The sequence below is a fragment of the Sciurus carolinensis genome, chromosome 3 (assembly GCF_902686445.1).
Source record: "Sciurus carolinensis chromosome 3, mSciCar1.2, whole genome shotgun sequence".
Classification (NCBI taxonomy): domain Eukaryota; kingdom Metazoa; phylum Chordata; class Mammalia; order Rodentia; family Sciuridae; genus Sciurus; species Sciurus carolinensis.
The window spans coordinates 40,469,918-40,485,627 of NC_062215.1; the positions used below are offsets into that span (position 1 = coordinate 40,469,918).

General features: G+C 43.2%; 1 protein-coding gene across 2 annotated transcripts in view; it reads left to right on the plus strand.

The window, feature by feature from the left end:
* The first annotated feature begins 3,245 nt into the window (after positions 1–3,245).
* Positions 3,246–15,710, plus strand: part of Nt5m (5',3'-nucleotidase, mitochondrial) — a 32,992-nt gene continuing 20,527 nt past the window's right edge. For both annotated transcript variants that reach the window (XR_007107796.1, XM_047545921.1), the window contains exons 1-2: positions 3,246–3,671; positions 8,054–8,154. Coding sequence is in view for 1 of the 2 variants with exons in the window: in XM_047545921.1 (XP_047401877.1) it covers positions 3,402–3,671; positions 8,054–8,154 (371 nt within the window). In the remaining variant the exon portion in view is untranslated. The remainder of the gene's footprint in view (positions 3,672–8,053; positions 8,155–15,710) is intronic.

Consider the following 15,710-nt stretch of genomic DNA (forward strand, 5'->3'; position numbering starts at 1 on the left):
ACAGCATAGTCATTAGAAAGTCAGGAGCCAAGCCAATAGCCTTGGTACCCTCCCAATGCCTGTACGACATATATTCCAACCCTTAGCCCCAACACAAAAAATATCTGTTCAGCATGGACTATGATCAATGCCTTTATCCAGAAACCGCAAAACCTCTGTTAGGTTTCCCCTGGTATCACAGGAGTTTTTTCTTCCCTCATTCAAGTAAATCTTACTCCTTTTTTTTTTTTTGGCAGAGGGTACTAGGGATTGAACTCAAGAGCACTTGACCACTGAGCCACATCCCCAGCCCTATTTTGTATTTTATTTAGAGATAGGGTCTCACTGAGCTGCTTAGCACCTTGCTTTTGCTGAGGCTGGCTTTGAACTCTCGATACTCCTGGCTCAGCCTCCTGAGCTGCTGGGAAAAATCTTATTCCTTTTTAATAAGATGACATACTTTACTCTTTTTATACTACTTTTTATCAAAACACAGCTGAAACATTTTGTACACATAGAGAATTACACCTGTTAGAATTTTAACTCTTTGCAACTTTGCTTTGGGTTAAGACCCAGAAACAAGCAATCTTAAACCTCTTTTTTTAAAAAATATTTTTTAGTTGTAGGTGGACATAATACCTTTATTTTGTTTTGATGTGGTGCTGAGTATTGAACCCAGAGCCTCACGTGTGCCAGGTGAGTGTGCTACCACTGAACCACAACCCCAGCCCCTAATCCTCTTTTTTTAATTTACCAGTTTATAAAAACACATTTAATAGACCCAAATATATGTTACCTCATGGAATTCAAGAGGCCAAGAGTACTTGCATTAATACTTAGTTGATGTTTTAGTATTTTAACTTTGTAAATTAATCAGATGTCTCCTTTAACAAACACATTTATGAAGAGTAATTCCATTTATGTTTAAAGTGATTTATCCATTTCAAACTTAGGTTACCCATGAAAGCCAAGGTATCAAACAAGTCTTTAAGTCAGTTAGTCCTCCCAAAGGAAAGTCCTTAAAAGCAATGAACATTGAACTTCATTTTATGGAAACCAACCCTCTGGTTGGCCATCTATAGCCTTTTCTGTATTCTATTTAAAGACAGGGTCTTGCTGAGTTGCTAAGTACCTCGCTAAGACTGGCTTAGCAAGACTGGTTTTGAACTCGAGATTCTCCTGCCTCAGCCTCCCAAGCTGCTGGGATTACAGGTGTGTGCCACCATGCCTGGTTCCAAGGCATCTTTATTCTTACCAATTTAGATTGACCCTTTTTGTTAAAGTTTTATTTAAGGCATATGAACTGAAAGACATTTGGATTTATTAATTAAATTTATGAATCTCATTTATCTATAAGCCAATTTTGATACCATGTACATGATATAGCACATATTTAGACACAACATACATTACAGGTTAAAATAGAGCCTGTCATAGGGTTTTTACAGTATGACCCATATGTGAAAATGGCCTGCGCAGTTCAGAACATTAGGAAGAGTCTGTCAGTCATGGTGGATGCTGAAGTCAAAGATTTGGGTTGCCACTTGTCCTCCTTGGGGAAAGATTTACTCCTGCCATCACAGCTGTTTATTTTCCCTGCTTACGACTCTTAAAAGGAAAAGAAGATTTGAATATATGGGATCTTTCCATTGTTCTTCCCTGTCCTTAGGCCTTAGAACTTTTATTACAAGACCCCTTTTTTAGGTTTGTATAATTAAGTTCCCTGTGTACTCAACCCCTGCTTGTTGGAGGTTTTTTGTATATCACAGGCCCCCTGTGTGCTCAATCCTCCTTACTGAGGGTTTCTTGCACGCAAACTCCCACCCCGCTTTCCCCAGTGTGGTCTCAGTGTTTCTGAATAGAGTCTCAACACCCGCTTTTGGGGGGTTTTCTTGTACTCCTGTCTTAGTCATACAGAACCTTTAGAATCCATGACGATCAAGGAAGTACTTCTCCCCAGAGCTCAAGAATAGATTGTCCTACCTTGGTCCATGCCTGGAGTTACCTGGTCTCCCTTGGACCCTTTTCCCACTTTGCAGATCCACTTTTGATTTGGGGTCCATTGCCAGCCTCAAGGATCACAATTTCCTCCCCCCCACTCTGAGGTCACTGCAAGAAGGTAATGGGAAATCTCCTCTAAGGAGGGAGATCCTCATGACCCCTTGGCGAGGTATGGAGCCTCACACTTGGTGCCAAAATTGTTAGAAACACCTACATGCAGGAAGAAATCAAACCCAGGGCTGGGATTGTAGTTCAGTGGTAGAATGCTTGCCCGGCATGTGTGAGGTATTGGGTTTGAGTCTCAGCACCCCATACAAATAAATAAAATAAAGGTCCAACAATTGAAAAATGAAAAACAATCAAACATACTCAGAGTGGGTGGGCAAGGCAAACTTTATTTCTGCCAGAAGAGCGTGCTAAAGAACCCACCTAGCAAGTGCACTTGGTCAGGGAGTTCGTCTGCTTTTATCTCTAATGCAATGCTTCCTCTTGCCCTGATAGGAGCAGGTTGGGTTACAATCTATGCTATGGGCTAATTTTAAAATTGGGGTGGGTTACAATTGGATCTTACAACCCAATCAAGGCTAAATACTATATTGTGAAAATGGACCACCAAACTTTCTATTTCTCACACAGCATCACCTCCTAAAAGCCTTCCCTGACCACTTTGCCTAACCCACACTTCTATATCACCCCATCATTGTGCTGTTTTCAAAGTTATTTGATTTTATAAAGAAAAAAATGCAACTTATAAGGTGGTACATACTATTTATTTATATGTTTATTTGAATATACTGGTTCCACGAAGGTTGTTGACACAGTCTTCTAATGTCAATCTTTCCCCAGACATTCACCAAAAAGCAATGAGGCTTCCAGGGAGAGCATCAGCCTAGCCTGTTTTGGTTCTTTCACTCTGACTCCCCTTCTACAGCCTAAGTTCCAGGATGGCTGGAACCTTGTCTGTTTGCTTCACAGTGTGACACAGCAAGTGCTCAATTAATGTCTAGGGACACAGGTCTGGTCCATCTGCATGCACGGCTCCTTCATCCTCTGCTGCTGCAGTGGGAAGAGCAAGTTCAGGCCGCTGCTGAGATAAGATGCAAGCGGAGGGCCCAGGAATGTGGGCAACCCAGGGGCATCCAGCACCCAGAGCTGTCCTCGAAGTCACGCCCCTCGGGCCCCGCCTCCGCCGGGCGCGCGGCCCTTAAGGGGGCGGGGCCTCGCTGCCTGTTGGGGCGCGCACCGAGGCCTCGCTTTGAGGTCGGAGTCTGCGCGCTCGCGCCCCGCACCCCGCGCCCCAAGTGCCCTGTGTACCCAGCGCGCCCGGGGAGGCGGGGCTTCTCCGGGATGTCTAAGGGCCCTCATAGGCAGAGCGGTGCGGCTCGGGCACCGGCTCCCACGGCGGGCGGCCGCGAGGGGCCATGATCCGGCTGGGCGGCTGGTGTGCGCGGCGGCCCCGCGGCGCAGCGGGCCCTGCGGAGCGGCGCCGGGCATCCAGCGGGCTGGCGGGCAGGGAAGGCGGCCGCGCCCTGCGGGTCCTGGTGGACATGGACGGCGTGCTGGCCGACTTCGAGGGCGGTTTCCTCAAGAAGTTCCGCGCGCGCTTCCCCGACCTGCCCTTCATCGCTCTGGAGGATCGGCGCGGCTTCTGGGTGTCGGAGCAGTACGGCCTCCTGCGGCCGGGACTGAGCGTGAGCATCTCCTGCCTCGGTCCCTTTTGGTGTCCTCCGCCCCCCGGGCCGCCCTTCCCGCCCCGGGGCCCCGCGCTCACCGCAGGCAGGGAAATTGAGGCTGCCTTTCCAGCCCTGGGACTCCAGCAGCCCGAGTGACCTTGCGCGGGTCACCGCCCTAGCCTTGGAGTGGTCTTCTTGTAAAATAAGGTTCTGGGGAGGATGAGGGTGCAGCGCTTGGCGCTACCCTACGACCATTTATAGTTGGCTGTCATGGGGGCTTCTAACAATGATATATATCTGAACTCTCCATCTTCAGCTGAATTTTTCAATTTTTGGTATATTTGGCTTTAGGTCGTTTGTTAATTAAAAAAAATCTTATAAATTTTTCCCATGAATTTGACAAGTGTCTTTACCCTTCTTTTTTTGCCCTATTCCATGAAAGCAGAGCTTCTATAATATTGGAGACTCAGAGAGGTTCATTGACTTTCCGAGTGTCACATAGGGAGTCCGGTGGTCAAGGTGGGGTGGAATCCACCTCTGGCCTGCCCCTTTCAATGCCACATACCTGTCTGCTGAATACCAGAGACCTCCCCATCCCACTGTGTCCTGCCTCCTGAGTCCATCATGGATAGACAGAAATATCCAGACAGGGACCCTTGCAGAGAGCTTGATTTTTAAATTTAAACTGTTTTGTGAAAGGCACAGAGGATTTTGCCATGCACAAACTGAAAGAGGCTGGGAGTTTTATGGCATCCCTTGACTGGCTACTGAGGAGGGTTTGATGGTGATGATGATAAAGACCCCAAGTTCACTCTTCTGTAGGGAAAAATTGTTTTCTCCATTTTGCTGAAACTTGACCAAGTCACCTCATAGGAAGAGACCCTGGCAGGATTCAAACTCCATTCTGTCTGCCTGCCAGGCACAATTAGCTTTTCTTACCCCAAAGTCCTATTGCCTCTCCTGCTCTCTCTAAGTGACATTTCATCTGACTTCAACAAGGTACCCCTACAATAATGTGTTTTGTTCCACAGTAATTTGGGGAAAACAAGCACCAACTTAAGAGGCCAGAACTGCACTCCCCTCATGCTTGGGCCCTCCAGTTTTGGGGAGTAGTGGAAGCATTCCCACCTGCCAAGTGTGGGCATCCTGAAAAGGGAAGGACCAAAGGTGGAACAGCATGCCTTCCCAGGATAGACCCAGAGCTGGATAGTGGACACCTTAACCATGGTAAAACACTGAAGGGGAAGGGCCTTCCTGAGGTTCAGGTGTCAAAGGAAGAACTCAATTACCATTTCTCTTTATTCAAAATGTCACCATAGAGGGGTTGGAAGTGGACTTTCTAGAGGCAAGGAGACCTCTACTCATATCTTCCAGGTTCTTGACATGTTGCAGAAAAGAATTTAAGGATGCATCAGGTTTTAGCAAAGAGCTATATTAGAAAGTGAAAGATGAAGATATGCATTCTCAGAGTAGCATGTGGTCTGTTTTGTGTGAGAAGCACTTTTTTGAGTCACAGGTTTTCTTCTTTTTTGGTTGTAGGGAATGAACCCAGCAGCACTTTACCACTGCGCTACATTCCAGCCATTTTTGTGTTTTATTTTAAGGTGGGCCCTCCTAAGTTGCCCAGACTGGCCTCTAACTCATGGTCCTCCTGCCTTAGCCTCTTGAGTCCAGCATTATAGGCATGCAGCACTGTACTTGGCTCACAGCCTCTTTTAAAGAAAACTTTGTGAGGGGTGGGCCTGGGAAAGTATGTAGAAACAACATCTGCCTGGTGATTATAAGATGTTTGAACTGGACTTATCTTCTTTAGAATACTCAGGATGACATCGTCTTTTCTTTTGGATAACATTTGGAATGTGTCTATATTGTAGATTTCTTAAAGTACACCTCCTTTTTCTTTATCTAATTGAAAAATACATTATGTAAGCTAATAATACTTAAAAGCATTAAAATGAGGCAATTTTCACAGATGAGTGAACTTACGATAACTTTCAGATTTATAGATTTCTCAGGAATTTGAGGGAGATAGGCCAGGAAAAAGGACAGGACTGGGGAATAAAGGTGTAAAGTCCTCTGATCATGGGCTTTTAGATTTAAAGTTGCAGTCTCTTTTTCCTTCTCTTCTGTCTCCTTTCTGCCTATCTTTTATTTCTTTTCTATCTTACCTCAAAACCAGGACTTCAGAAATATGCTGATCTCTCCTGGTACTGAGACCTAATTAAAAACTTCAACCCAAAGGACATACCCATGTTATTTCTTTAGCCTCAGTGATGTTGAATGTTCATTTGTACATAAGTGACCAGCATTGGAATTCAGGACATCTTATTTCCTCCTAAGAGTATATGATCAGATGAACTAAGTTCATCCCCAACTCTGAAAAGCACAGTGGTTTTCTGCCCTTTGCACAGAGTTCCAGGCTCCAGTCTAAGGAGACAAATTCCTGTTTTCCAAGTACTGGGTGAAGAAGCAGAGCTCATAGACAAGTAGGAGGTGCTCTGGGAGGGAACTGTGTTATGCATGAGGCACTTCTACTTTATAAAATAAAGTCTCTTGGTATCCAGAATGGACTGTTCCAGGATCCTCCTTGGATATCAAAATCCACAGATGCTCAAGTGCCTTACATAAAATGGTGTAGTATTTACATGTAACCTACCCACTTTCCTTATACTTTAAGTCATATTTAGATGACTTTAGATGCAGTGTTTTTTTTCCCAAATATTTTCTATCTGTGGTTGGTTGAATCTGTATAGGCAGAGCCTATCTATATGGAGGACTGATTGCACTGTGTTCCCTTTGATCTTCACTTACTCAGGTAGGTAAAGCAGGGCAGAGATGAAAGAAAAGCTCATTTTAACTGACTTAGAATATTAGACTGTTAGGACAGATGCACTGAGTCCAGAGAGGATGATCATGTTGACCAGTATTTCACAGCAACTTAGTGTCAGGGAAGGGATACTGAGACACTGTCATCACATGTGAAACTTGGGTGCTGAAGGCTATGTATGTATTTGTCACATCCTCATAAGGATCCTGTAAGAAAGGGATGAGCTCTTGTCTTCATTCTGTGGTTAGGAGTGAGGCTCACTGAGTGGAGGTGGTCAACCCAGGTCACATGACAAGGGATGGACTTCATCCATCCAGACTGCTTTCACATGAGTTCAAGTCCTGATAATGTCCCCCTAAGGGTCCTTAAACAAAACTCGCTTATTCGTAATTTAGGGATAGCAATCCTTGGTCCTTGGGGATTGTGAGAATCAGACGAGAGGACATATCTCAGCAATAAATACGCATTTGCTTAACCCTGTGTAGTTCACAAGAGTATTGCTTATATGATCTCTTACAGGCAGAGGCACTTCTGAACTGCACACCTGGATTTAGGTTCTTGATTCTCAGAGGCTGAGATTTGTTACTTTCCCCTTGCCTAGCATCAGAAAAGGTGCTGTCTTTTGAAAATTGGGTTTGGGCCTTGCAGTGGAAAATTACTGACCTGGGAGTGAAGGGATGAGTGTCTATTCCCGGCTAGGTCACTGATTTGCTATGTGACATCAGGTAGATATTTTCCCCTTTCTGAGCCTTGTTTTCTCATGTAAAATGAAGGCCTGCATTTTTGCTTTTGAACTTTAAAAGCAGCAGAATATTTTTTTAAAAATTATTATCAAGTTTACGCCATGTACAAACAGAGAAACAATCCCATTTGTTTACAATAAAAAAAAGAAAATAGAAAAAAATTATTATCAAGAACTGGGGATATAACTCAGCTCGTAGAGTGCTTACCTATCAAGCACAAGGCCCTGAGTTCAATCCCTAACACTGCAAAAAAAAAAAAAAAAAGAAAAAGAAAAAAAGAAAGAAAGAAAGAAAAAGAAAAGCTATTATTGGCACCTCAACACATAAAGAACATAAAAGCAGAATTGTTCTGGTTGGCAGAAGGAACCTGGAGCTCTCCCAGTTGTCCTTTCACATTGCCTCCCCTCCCCTTGTCCCTCCTGGCTCTGCTTTGCACTTCAGGATCTCTGAGATTGTCCAGCTCTCAAATCTGTTGACTGTCCTGCCATGAGAAGGCCTGGTCCACCCTTCAGCCTCCACAGTGCTTCGGCCATTCAAATCAAGTGCGTGGTTTGGGAAGGTTGACTAGGTCCCAGAGGGCACCATGTACCTTCCCCAATAGCTAACATGGGAATCCATGGCCCTGACCCCTTAATTGGTACCTGCTGGATCCTAACAGAAGCCACATCCTCCCTGGAAAGGGGCCAGAGCTGAGCTACATCCCCTGTGCTTCCCCCAGGAAATATGTCCTTGGGGGTGTTTTGGGGCAAGGGGGAAGTGGAACCCTTCCCAGGCGAGGGCAGCAAGATGCAGAGTAGCCTCAAGGTAACCTGCTTCTTTTGACTTTTCAGGAAAAGGCCATCAGCATTTGGGAGTCTAAGAATTTCTTCTTTGAACTTGAGCCTCTGCCAGGGGCTGTGGAAGCTGTGAAGCAGATGGCCAGTCTACACAAGTAAGTTTATCTTCCCACTTGGTGGGACCCCACAGCTGGGGTCTGCTCCTCCCCAGCCCCGTGCAGGGCCCTGCCAGTTTGCTTGTTGCAGAACCTGGTAGAAAGTGTTCAGGGTGGATGCTGCTGGCACCAGGGAATCAACAACAGCAGAGCCTGGTCCTGGCCCTCCCAGGGCTTCTCTCCCAGTGAGAGCGGGTTGAGCACAGAATCACACAGGAAAGATGACTGTAACTGTGCTGTGTGCTACAGGGAAAAGGTTAAAGAGGACCTCACTTGGAAAGAAAGGGTGGTTCAGGAAGAAGGAGAAATTTGTTTTATTCTAGTGAAATAAGAGGTTTTGTAGGCTGAAGCCATCAAACCATCACACACAGTCCATTGAAACCTGTTAGCAACTACATAATGATGTGCTTCCCTGAGAACTTCTAAAAACACAACCTCATAGACATATAATTCACATCCCATAAACAATACACCCATTTAAAGAGTTCAGTGGTTTTAGTACATACACACTGTCACTGTCACTATCAATATCACAACTTTTCCATCACCCCCAAAGAGAAACCCTATGCCCATCACCAGTCATTACCCATTCCTGCTTTCCTTCTGCAGCCCCTGGCAACCACTAATTTACTTTCTGTCTTTGTAGATTCGTCTGTTCTGTACATTTCATTTAAGTAGCATCATATAATGTGTGGTGTTTTGGGTCTGACTTCTTGCACCTGGCATAATGTTTTCAAGATACATCCATGTTGTATCATATATTAATACTGATTAACTTTTATGACTGAGTAATATTTCATTGTATGGATAGATCACATTTTATTTATCCATTCATCAGTTCATGGATATTTGGGCTGTTTCCACCTTTTGGCTGTGGATTAGTGATGCTGAGAATATTCACATAAGAATTTGTGTGAAAAACTGTTTTCAGTTCTTTTGGGAATATACCTAAGAGCAGAATTGTTGGGTTATAGGATAATTCTGTGGATTAACCACAGAATTTGAGGAGCCGCCAAACTGTTTCAAAGCAGCTGTGCCTTTTGCATTTCCACAAGTAATGTAAAAAGGTTCCAGTTTGTCCACATCTGTAAGCATGTGTTATTGTCTTTTTTATTTTAGTCATCTCAGTAGATGTGAAGTGATACTGTACTTTTGATTCGCATTTCCATGAAGGCTAATAATATTGAATATCTTCTCATGAGCTTATTGCCCATTTTTATATTTTCTTTGAAGAAATGTTTATTCATATCCTTTGCTTTTTATTTTCAATTGGGTAATTAGTCTTTTTGTGTGAGTGTGGTCCTGGGGATTGAACCCAGATCCCTGCATGTGCAAGGCAAGCACCTACCTCTGAGCTATATCCCTAGACCCCTTTTTTTTGGTGGGGGTTTACTGGGGATTGAACTCTGTGGCACTTGACTGAGCCACATCCCCAGCCTTATTTTGTATTTTATTTAGAGACAGGGTCTCACTGAATTGTTTAGTGCCTTGCTTTTGCTGAGGCTGGCTTTGAACTTGTGATCCTCCTACCTCAACTTCCTGAGCCACCGTGGTTACAGGTGTGCACCACCATACCCAGCTCCTCAGTCCTTTAAAAAACAATTTTTAAAAGAATTTTTGAGACAGGTTACCCAGACTGGCCTCAAACTTGCAGTCTTCCTTCATCAGCCTCCCTAGTAGCTGTTTGTTACCACGCCCAGCTTAATTACTCTCTTTTTTTATTTTTTTAAGAGTTCTCTATATTCTAGATACAAGTCCCTTATCAGATATATGACTTACAGGTATATCCTCTTATTCTGTGGATTGTTGTTTAACTTTATTAACTGTGTCCTTTAAAACAGAAAGTTTTTCATTTCAAAGTGATCCGATTTATCAATTGGTTTTCTTGTCACTTGTATGTTGGGGTCTTATCTCAGAAGTCTTTGCCTAATCCAGGGTTACAAAGATTTGCTGCTATGTTTTCTTTAAGACTTTTAGTTTCTGCTCTTAAAGTTTAGGTCTGTGATCCATTTTAAGTTTTGTGTATGATATAAGGCAGAGATCCAGCTTCATTCTTTTCAATGTGGATATCCAGTTGTCCCAGAATCATTTGTTGAAGACTATTATTTCAGTTATTTCAATGTCTTAAGGAAAAGATATTGAGTTTTCTTGGCACCCTTGTTTAAAATTTGAGCTTGGGTTATAGCTCCATGGTAGAGCATTTACCTCTCATATGCAAGGCCCTGAGTTCATTTCCCAGAACTGCCCCCCTTCCATACACACATGAAAGAATAAAGAAAAAGAAAGAAAATCAATTGACTATAAGTGTAAAGATCTACTTCTAGACACAGATAATTTTTACTAGCCATAATTTTGTTTGGATTCAGCAACCTGAATGATGAATCAAACATGTGGTATGATTTAGCCTTCATTGTGCTAATACAAGTGCCTTTGGAAATTGCCAATTTAAAAAATGCCTGTGATACACAGGCATTAGAGAACCACAAAGTTTTTAGAGTTTGAGTTGAATTGTAGACCTTATTTGTTCAGTAATTTATCTTTGGACTTAAATCCAGATCCTGCAGAGTAGGTTATTTGATTGTGTTTTACAAGATGATTGGTTTTAGTGGATCTGTGGCAAGAGCTTGGAAAGGCAAAGAATGCATGTGCAGTTGGCTCTCCATATCTATGGGTTCATTGTTGCTAAACATGTACTAGGCCTCTGTGTTAGCTTTGCATTACTTTAATAAATTACTTGAGGTAATCCAGCTTAATAAGGGAAGAGGTTTATTTTGGTTCACAGTTTCAGAGGCTTTAGCCCATGATCAATTAGCCTTGTTGCTTTGGGCCTATGCTGGCTCAGTACATGATGTTATTTAGGAGCAGGTAGCAGAGGAGACATGTTCCACCTCTGGTCAGGAAGCAAAGAGAGAGACCAGAAGGGCCTGGGGTTCCAATATCCCCTTCAAGGACCTGCCCCCAATGAGCTTACTTCCTTTCACTTTTATAGTGTCAGGGACTGGGGACGAAGCCTTCAATACATGGGCCTTTGGGGGACATTTAAGATCTAAACTATAATACCTATGATGGTTGCATCTGTTCTGAATATATACAGATTTTTCTTTGTGTCATTATTCTCTAAATAGTAACAACTATTTATGTAGCATTTGCATTGTATTAGGTGTCAGAAGTAATCTAGAGATGATTGAAAGTATTTAGAAAGATGTGCATAAGATACATGCAAATACTATGCCATTTTATATGAGGAACTTGAACATTCCTGGATTTTGGTACCTGCAGTGGACAGGGGCCTAGAACCAATCCCCTGCAGATGCTGAGGGATGACTACATTAGCACTTTATCTCTTCAAAACTCTCCTCATTGCCTGGATCTGTTGTGTCCTGGATACAGTCACACAGCTGTATTCTGGGGCACTGTGTAGCACGAAGTTTTAGAGCAAGGTACAGCAGCAGGACTGCCCAGATCCTGGCCTCTAGAGGATATCTCTTAGACATTGGGCAAGTTATTGGTGTTTCCTGGGTCTGTTTCTTCATCTGTAAAGTGAAGGCAGTGAGAAGTGCTCAGTGCAGTATGTGGTACTCAGTAGGTACTCAGGAAAAGTTGTTACTTTCATTATTCTGTGAGAATTAGTGGGTATGCCAATATGGTATTCTTGAGCCATTATGGTATGGGGAACAGTGGCTTAAGTAGGCTTCATGCTTCACCATAGAACTTTTCAGAGTGTTTAATTGCCCAAGTGCATGGCAGCACCACATTTGAACAGGGAATAACAACTTTTATCAAATGTGATCTAGTTTAGAATACTTTTTATCACAGCTTACCTATTTTCACTTTCACAGAAACTGGGAAATGCAAAACTAGACCATACCCAGTGAGTGGTCTTTCACCTCCATCTGGGCTCTTAAATTGATGGAAGAGTCCCATGGTCAGTCAGTGCCCACAGTGTAGACGGATTGAGGGGTCTGGTCAAAAACTGAGTGGGTAATGCTTGTCAGGTGCCAAAAGCAGGCACAGTGAAGAACAAGAGGTGTGTGAGGTCAAGGAACAGAGGCCAAGGTTTAACTGTAGACATTGTGGATATTTATCAAGCACTTGCCACGTGAGTGGCCTTGAACCAGGTGCTGCATGTACACAAATAAATGAGGAAGCTCTTGCCTTCGAAGGACCACTGGTTAACAAGTTATTAGGAGGTAGATCTAAAAACCCAGTAATGGACATTTGAAAGGAGCGTAGGAGTATAGGCAGATCAGGGCTAGCGCTCACCAAAAGAAGCCATGACTTTGGAGCTGCTATCTTGAAGAATGAGAAGGGACCTGCCAGGTGAAGTAGTGGCAGGGAATTTATGATAGGAGGGACCATGAGAGACCTGATTTCCAACTTGAGAAGCTCCCCCAAAACAGCTTCCTTGGCATGTTGACTATTAATTATTCAGGAATATGCAAGTCTAGTTTTGTTTTGTGGTTCTGGGAATAGAACCCAGGGCCTCTTGCCTACCGGGCTCTACCACTGAGTTACAGCCCTAGCCTAACACATGGATCTAGTCTTAAAAAAAGAACTCAGATAGTGTGGACATACGGGAAGTGCCCTTTTGCTCTCCCTCCCCACATACAGCCCTCTTGGTTCCACTGTTTTTGTCCTAGTTAAGATTGTGGGGTGGGGGTACTGAATTGAATCTAGCATCTTGCACATGCTAGGCAAGTGCTCTACTGCTGAGTTGCATTCCCAGCCCTTTCTGTTTTATTTTGAGGCAGGTTCTTGCTAAATTGCCCAGGTTGGCCTCCAACTTGCAATCCTCCTGCCTCAGCCTCCATAGTGCTGGAATTATAGGCATCTGCCATCACACACCGGCAATAATTTGGAGTGTACACTCCCAGGCCTTTTAAAATGCACCTATATACAAATTTGTATATAGATGTATACATTTATGTGGTCCACCAGCAGTCAGAGTGACCTATTTTTTAAATCAAATTCTGGTGATTTAATTCCCAGCTGAAAACTCTGCTGGCTTCACATTGCACTAAAATCTAACCCCTTCAACCCTACCTCTGTCAGGCCCAGGAGGCTCTTCTCCTCTGACATCTGTTTTCATGTTTTCCAGTCATACTTGGTCTTTTCTGTCCCTCGAATGTGCTATGCTGCAGCCTCCTGGAATGTGTCCCTGTAGTTCTTTGCATGGCCAAATCCTTCAGCTCTGAGCACCTTGAATGTCACCTCTTCAAAGATGCCTTTCCCAACCACTGTGGCTGGGGAGCTGCCCTCCCCTTCTGGCCATTCTGTCCCTTTACCCTGGGGATACACTCCAATCTGAAACAGTTATGTCTGTGTTTGTCCCTTCCTCTTCCTGGTGACAGCTCCTCGAGGTCAGGTCTTATCTTGGTTCTAGCTCTATTCTCAGTCCACAGACTGAGATGGAGGGAACATACTTGGCATGTGTAAGGCCCTGGGTTCAATCCCTAGCACCAGTAATATGAAATAAATATAGATGGAACTGGGCATGGTAGTGTATGCCTGTAGTTCCAGCTACTTGGGAGACTGAGGCAGGAGGATTGCTTGAGCTTAGGGGTTGTGACCCAGACTCAATAACATAGTGAGGCCCTATTTAAAAAAAAAGTGGATAAGGACTCATTTCTGTAAGCTTTCTCCTTTTTAGTTAACAATGTCTTAGAAATGTTTTCATGTCATACTATAGAACTAGCTTATTTTTTTAAGTTTCTTTTTCCTTTTTCTTTTTAATAGAGACAGGGGTCTCACTATGTTGCCCAGGCGGCCTCAGAGCCCTGGGCTAAAACAATCCTCTTGCCTCAGTCTTCTGAGTAGCTGGGACTACAGGTGTGTGCCACTGCACCCAGGATCTTGATTCTCTATGACTGCCGTCTGGTATTCTACAGAATAGGTGTAACATAATTTATGTAATGGTTACCATGTGGATGTTTCTCATTCATTCATTCATTCATCAGGGCTGCAGTGAGTCTGGTGTACACATGCAAGTGTTTCTCTGTGGTTGTGGACTAGTTGGATCAAAGCCATGTGTTTTTGAATCTTAATAAGTATTTCATGGTACTTGTTATCTTTTTGTAGCAGATGTTCTTCCATAACATCTAGTGTAGAATATATGCTATACTACCTCTGTTTCTCACCTGGAAAGACCCTCACCAGATACGGTGTGCATGCCTGTCATCTCAGCAGCTCAGGAGGCTGAGGCAGGAGGGTAGCAAGTTCAAAGCCAGTCTCAGCAACTTAGTGAGGCCCTCAGCAATTTAGTGAGATCCTGTATCAAAATAAAAAATAAAAAGGGCCAAGAATATGACTCAGTGGTTAAGTACCCCTGGGTTCAATTCCTGGTTCCAAAAAAGAGAACCTCCATCAGTATTGTCCCTTAAAAGGAGCATTTGACATGTAAAAATAGCTGAAAATTATTGAGTCAGTGCTGGTAAATATGATCCATATTTGAATCTCCCTAGTGTTCATGGATTTCAGTGTATGTTAAATAAAAGCAACTTAGGATGCGTAAAGCAGTGTCTATCTTTGGAGGTAACTGTAACTGGCTTCTGAGGTCATTCTTAAGGGAAGGCTGAAAATGGTTTTTAAAGAAAAAATACAGCTTACTGTTAATTTGCAAAATTAAAATACAGAATAAAAAGTCATTTATGATCTTACCACTTCGAAACAAGCACTTTTTTTATGTTTTGGTTTTTTGTTTGAATAGTCTATTTATTTTCCTTATTGTATGATACACACTGCAAACATGTTTTTAGCAGTACAGGTGGTCTCTAACTTCTGATGGTTTGACTTTGGATTTCAGACTTTACAATGGTAAAGCTGAAATACTTGGTCAGTGGAAACAACACATGAATTTTGAATGTGGCTGGCTATATGCTGTCTAATCCTGTCTCTTGATGTTGGCAGCAGCAGTGAGCCATAGCAACATCAGCCCAATCACAAGTGGAATTGACCCGCACTCCATGATGAACTGTGTTGCTGAGCTAGGTTATTCAGAAGGCTAGATAGATTCAGGGCATTTTTAACTTTATGATATTTTCAATTTATAATGGATATATTGTGACATAACTCCATTACAATCAAGAAGCATTTGTATTTGTCAAAACTAGAGTTTGACTTCATAGGGGACTTCTAAAAGACATACCACTCATTAAAAGAGATATGTGTTTAAACCCTCATTTGAGCATGAAACCTGCTACTCCACTGTGGAGCCTGGAATAAGAGGCAATTTGTTCCTATTAAAAATGTGACAGACACATTTTTAATAACTTAGTATCTGCCTTAGTATGTGGCATTGTGCCAGCACTGGGGATATATTAGTGTAGAAGACACCTAAGGTCTCAGGCGTCAAGGGGTTTAAGGTGGGGAGATGGCCACATGAATGACTGCAATTGCAATTTCAGATTACCAGAAGCTTTGTGGAGGAGATTAACAAGGCCATGTGCTGGAGAGTAAATGGGGAAGGGGCTGCTTCTGGTGGGATGGAAAGATTTCTCTAAGGAACTGACATTTGACCTCAGACCTGAAGGGTAAGAATGAACAGGCCAGTGAAGGGT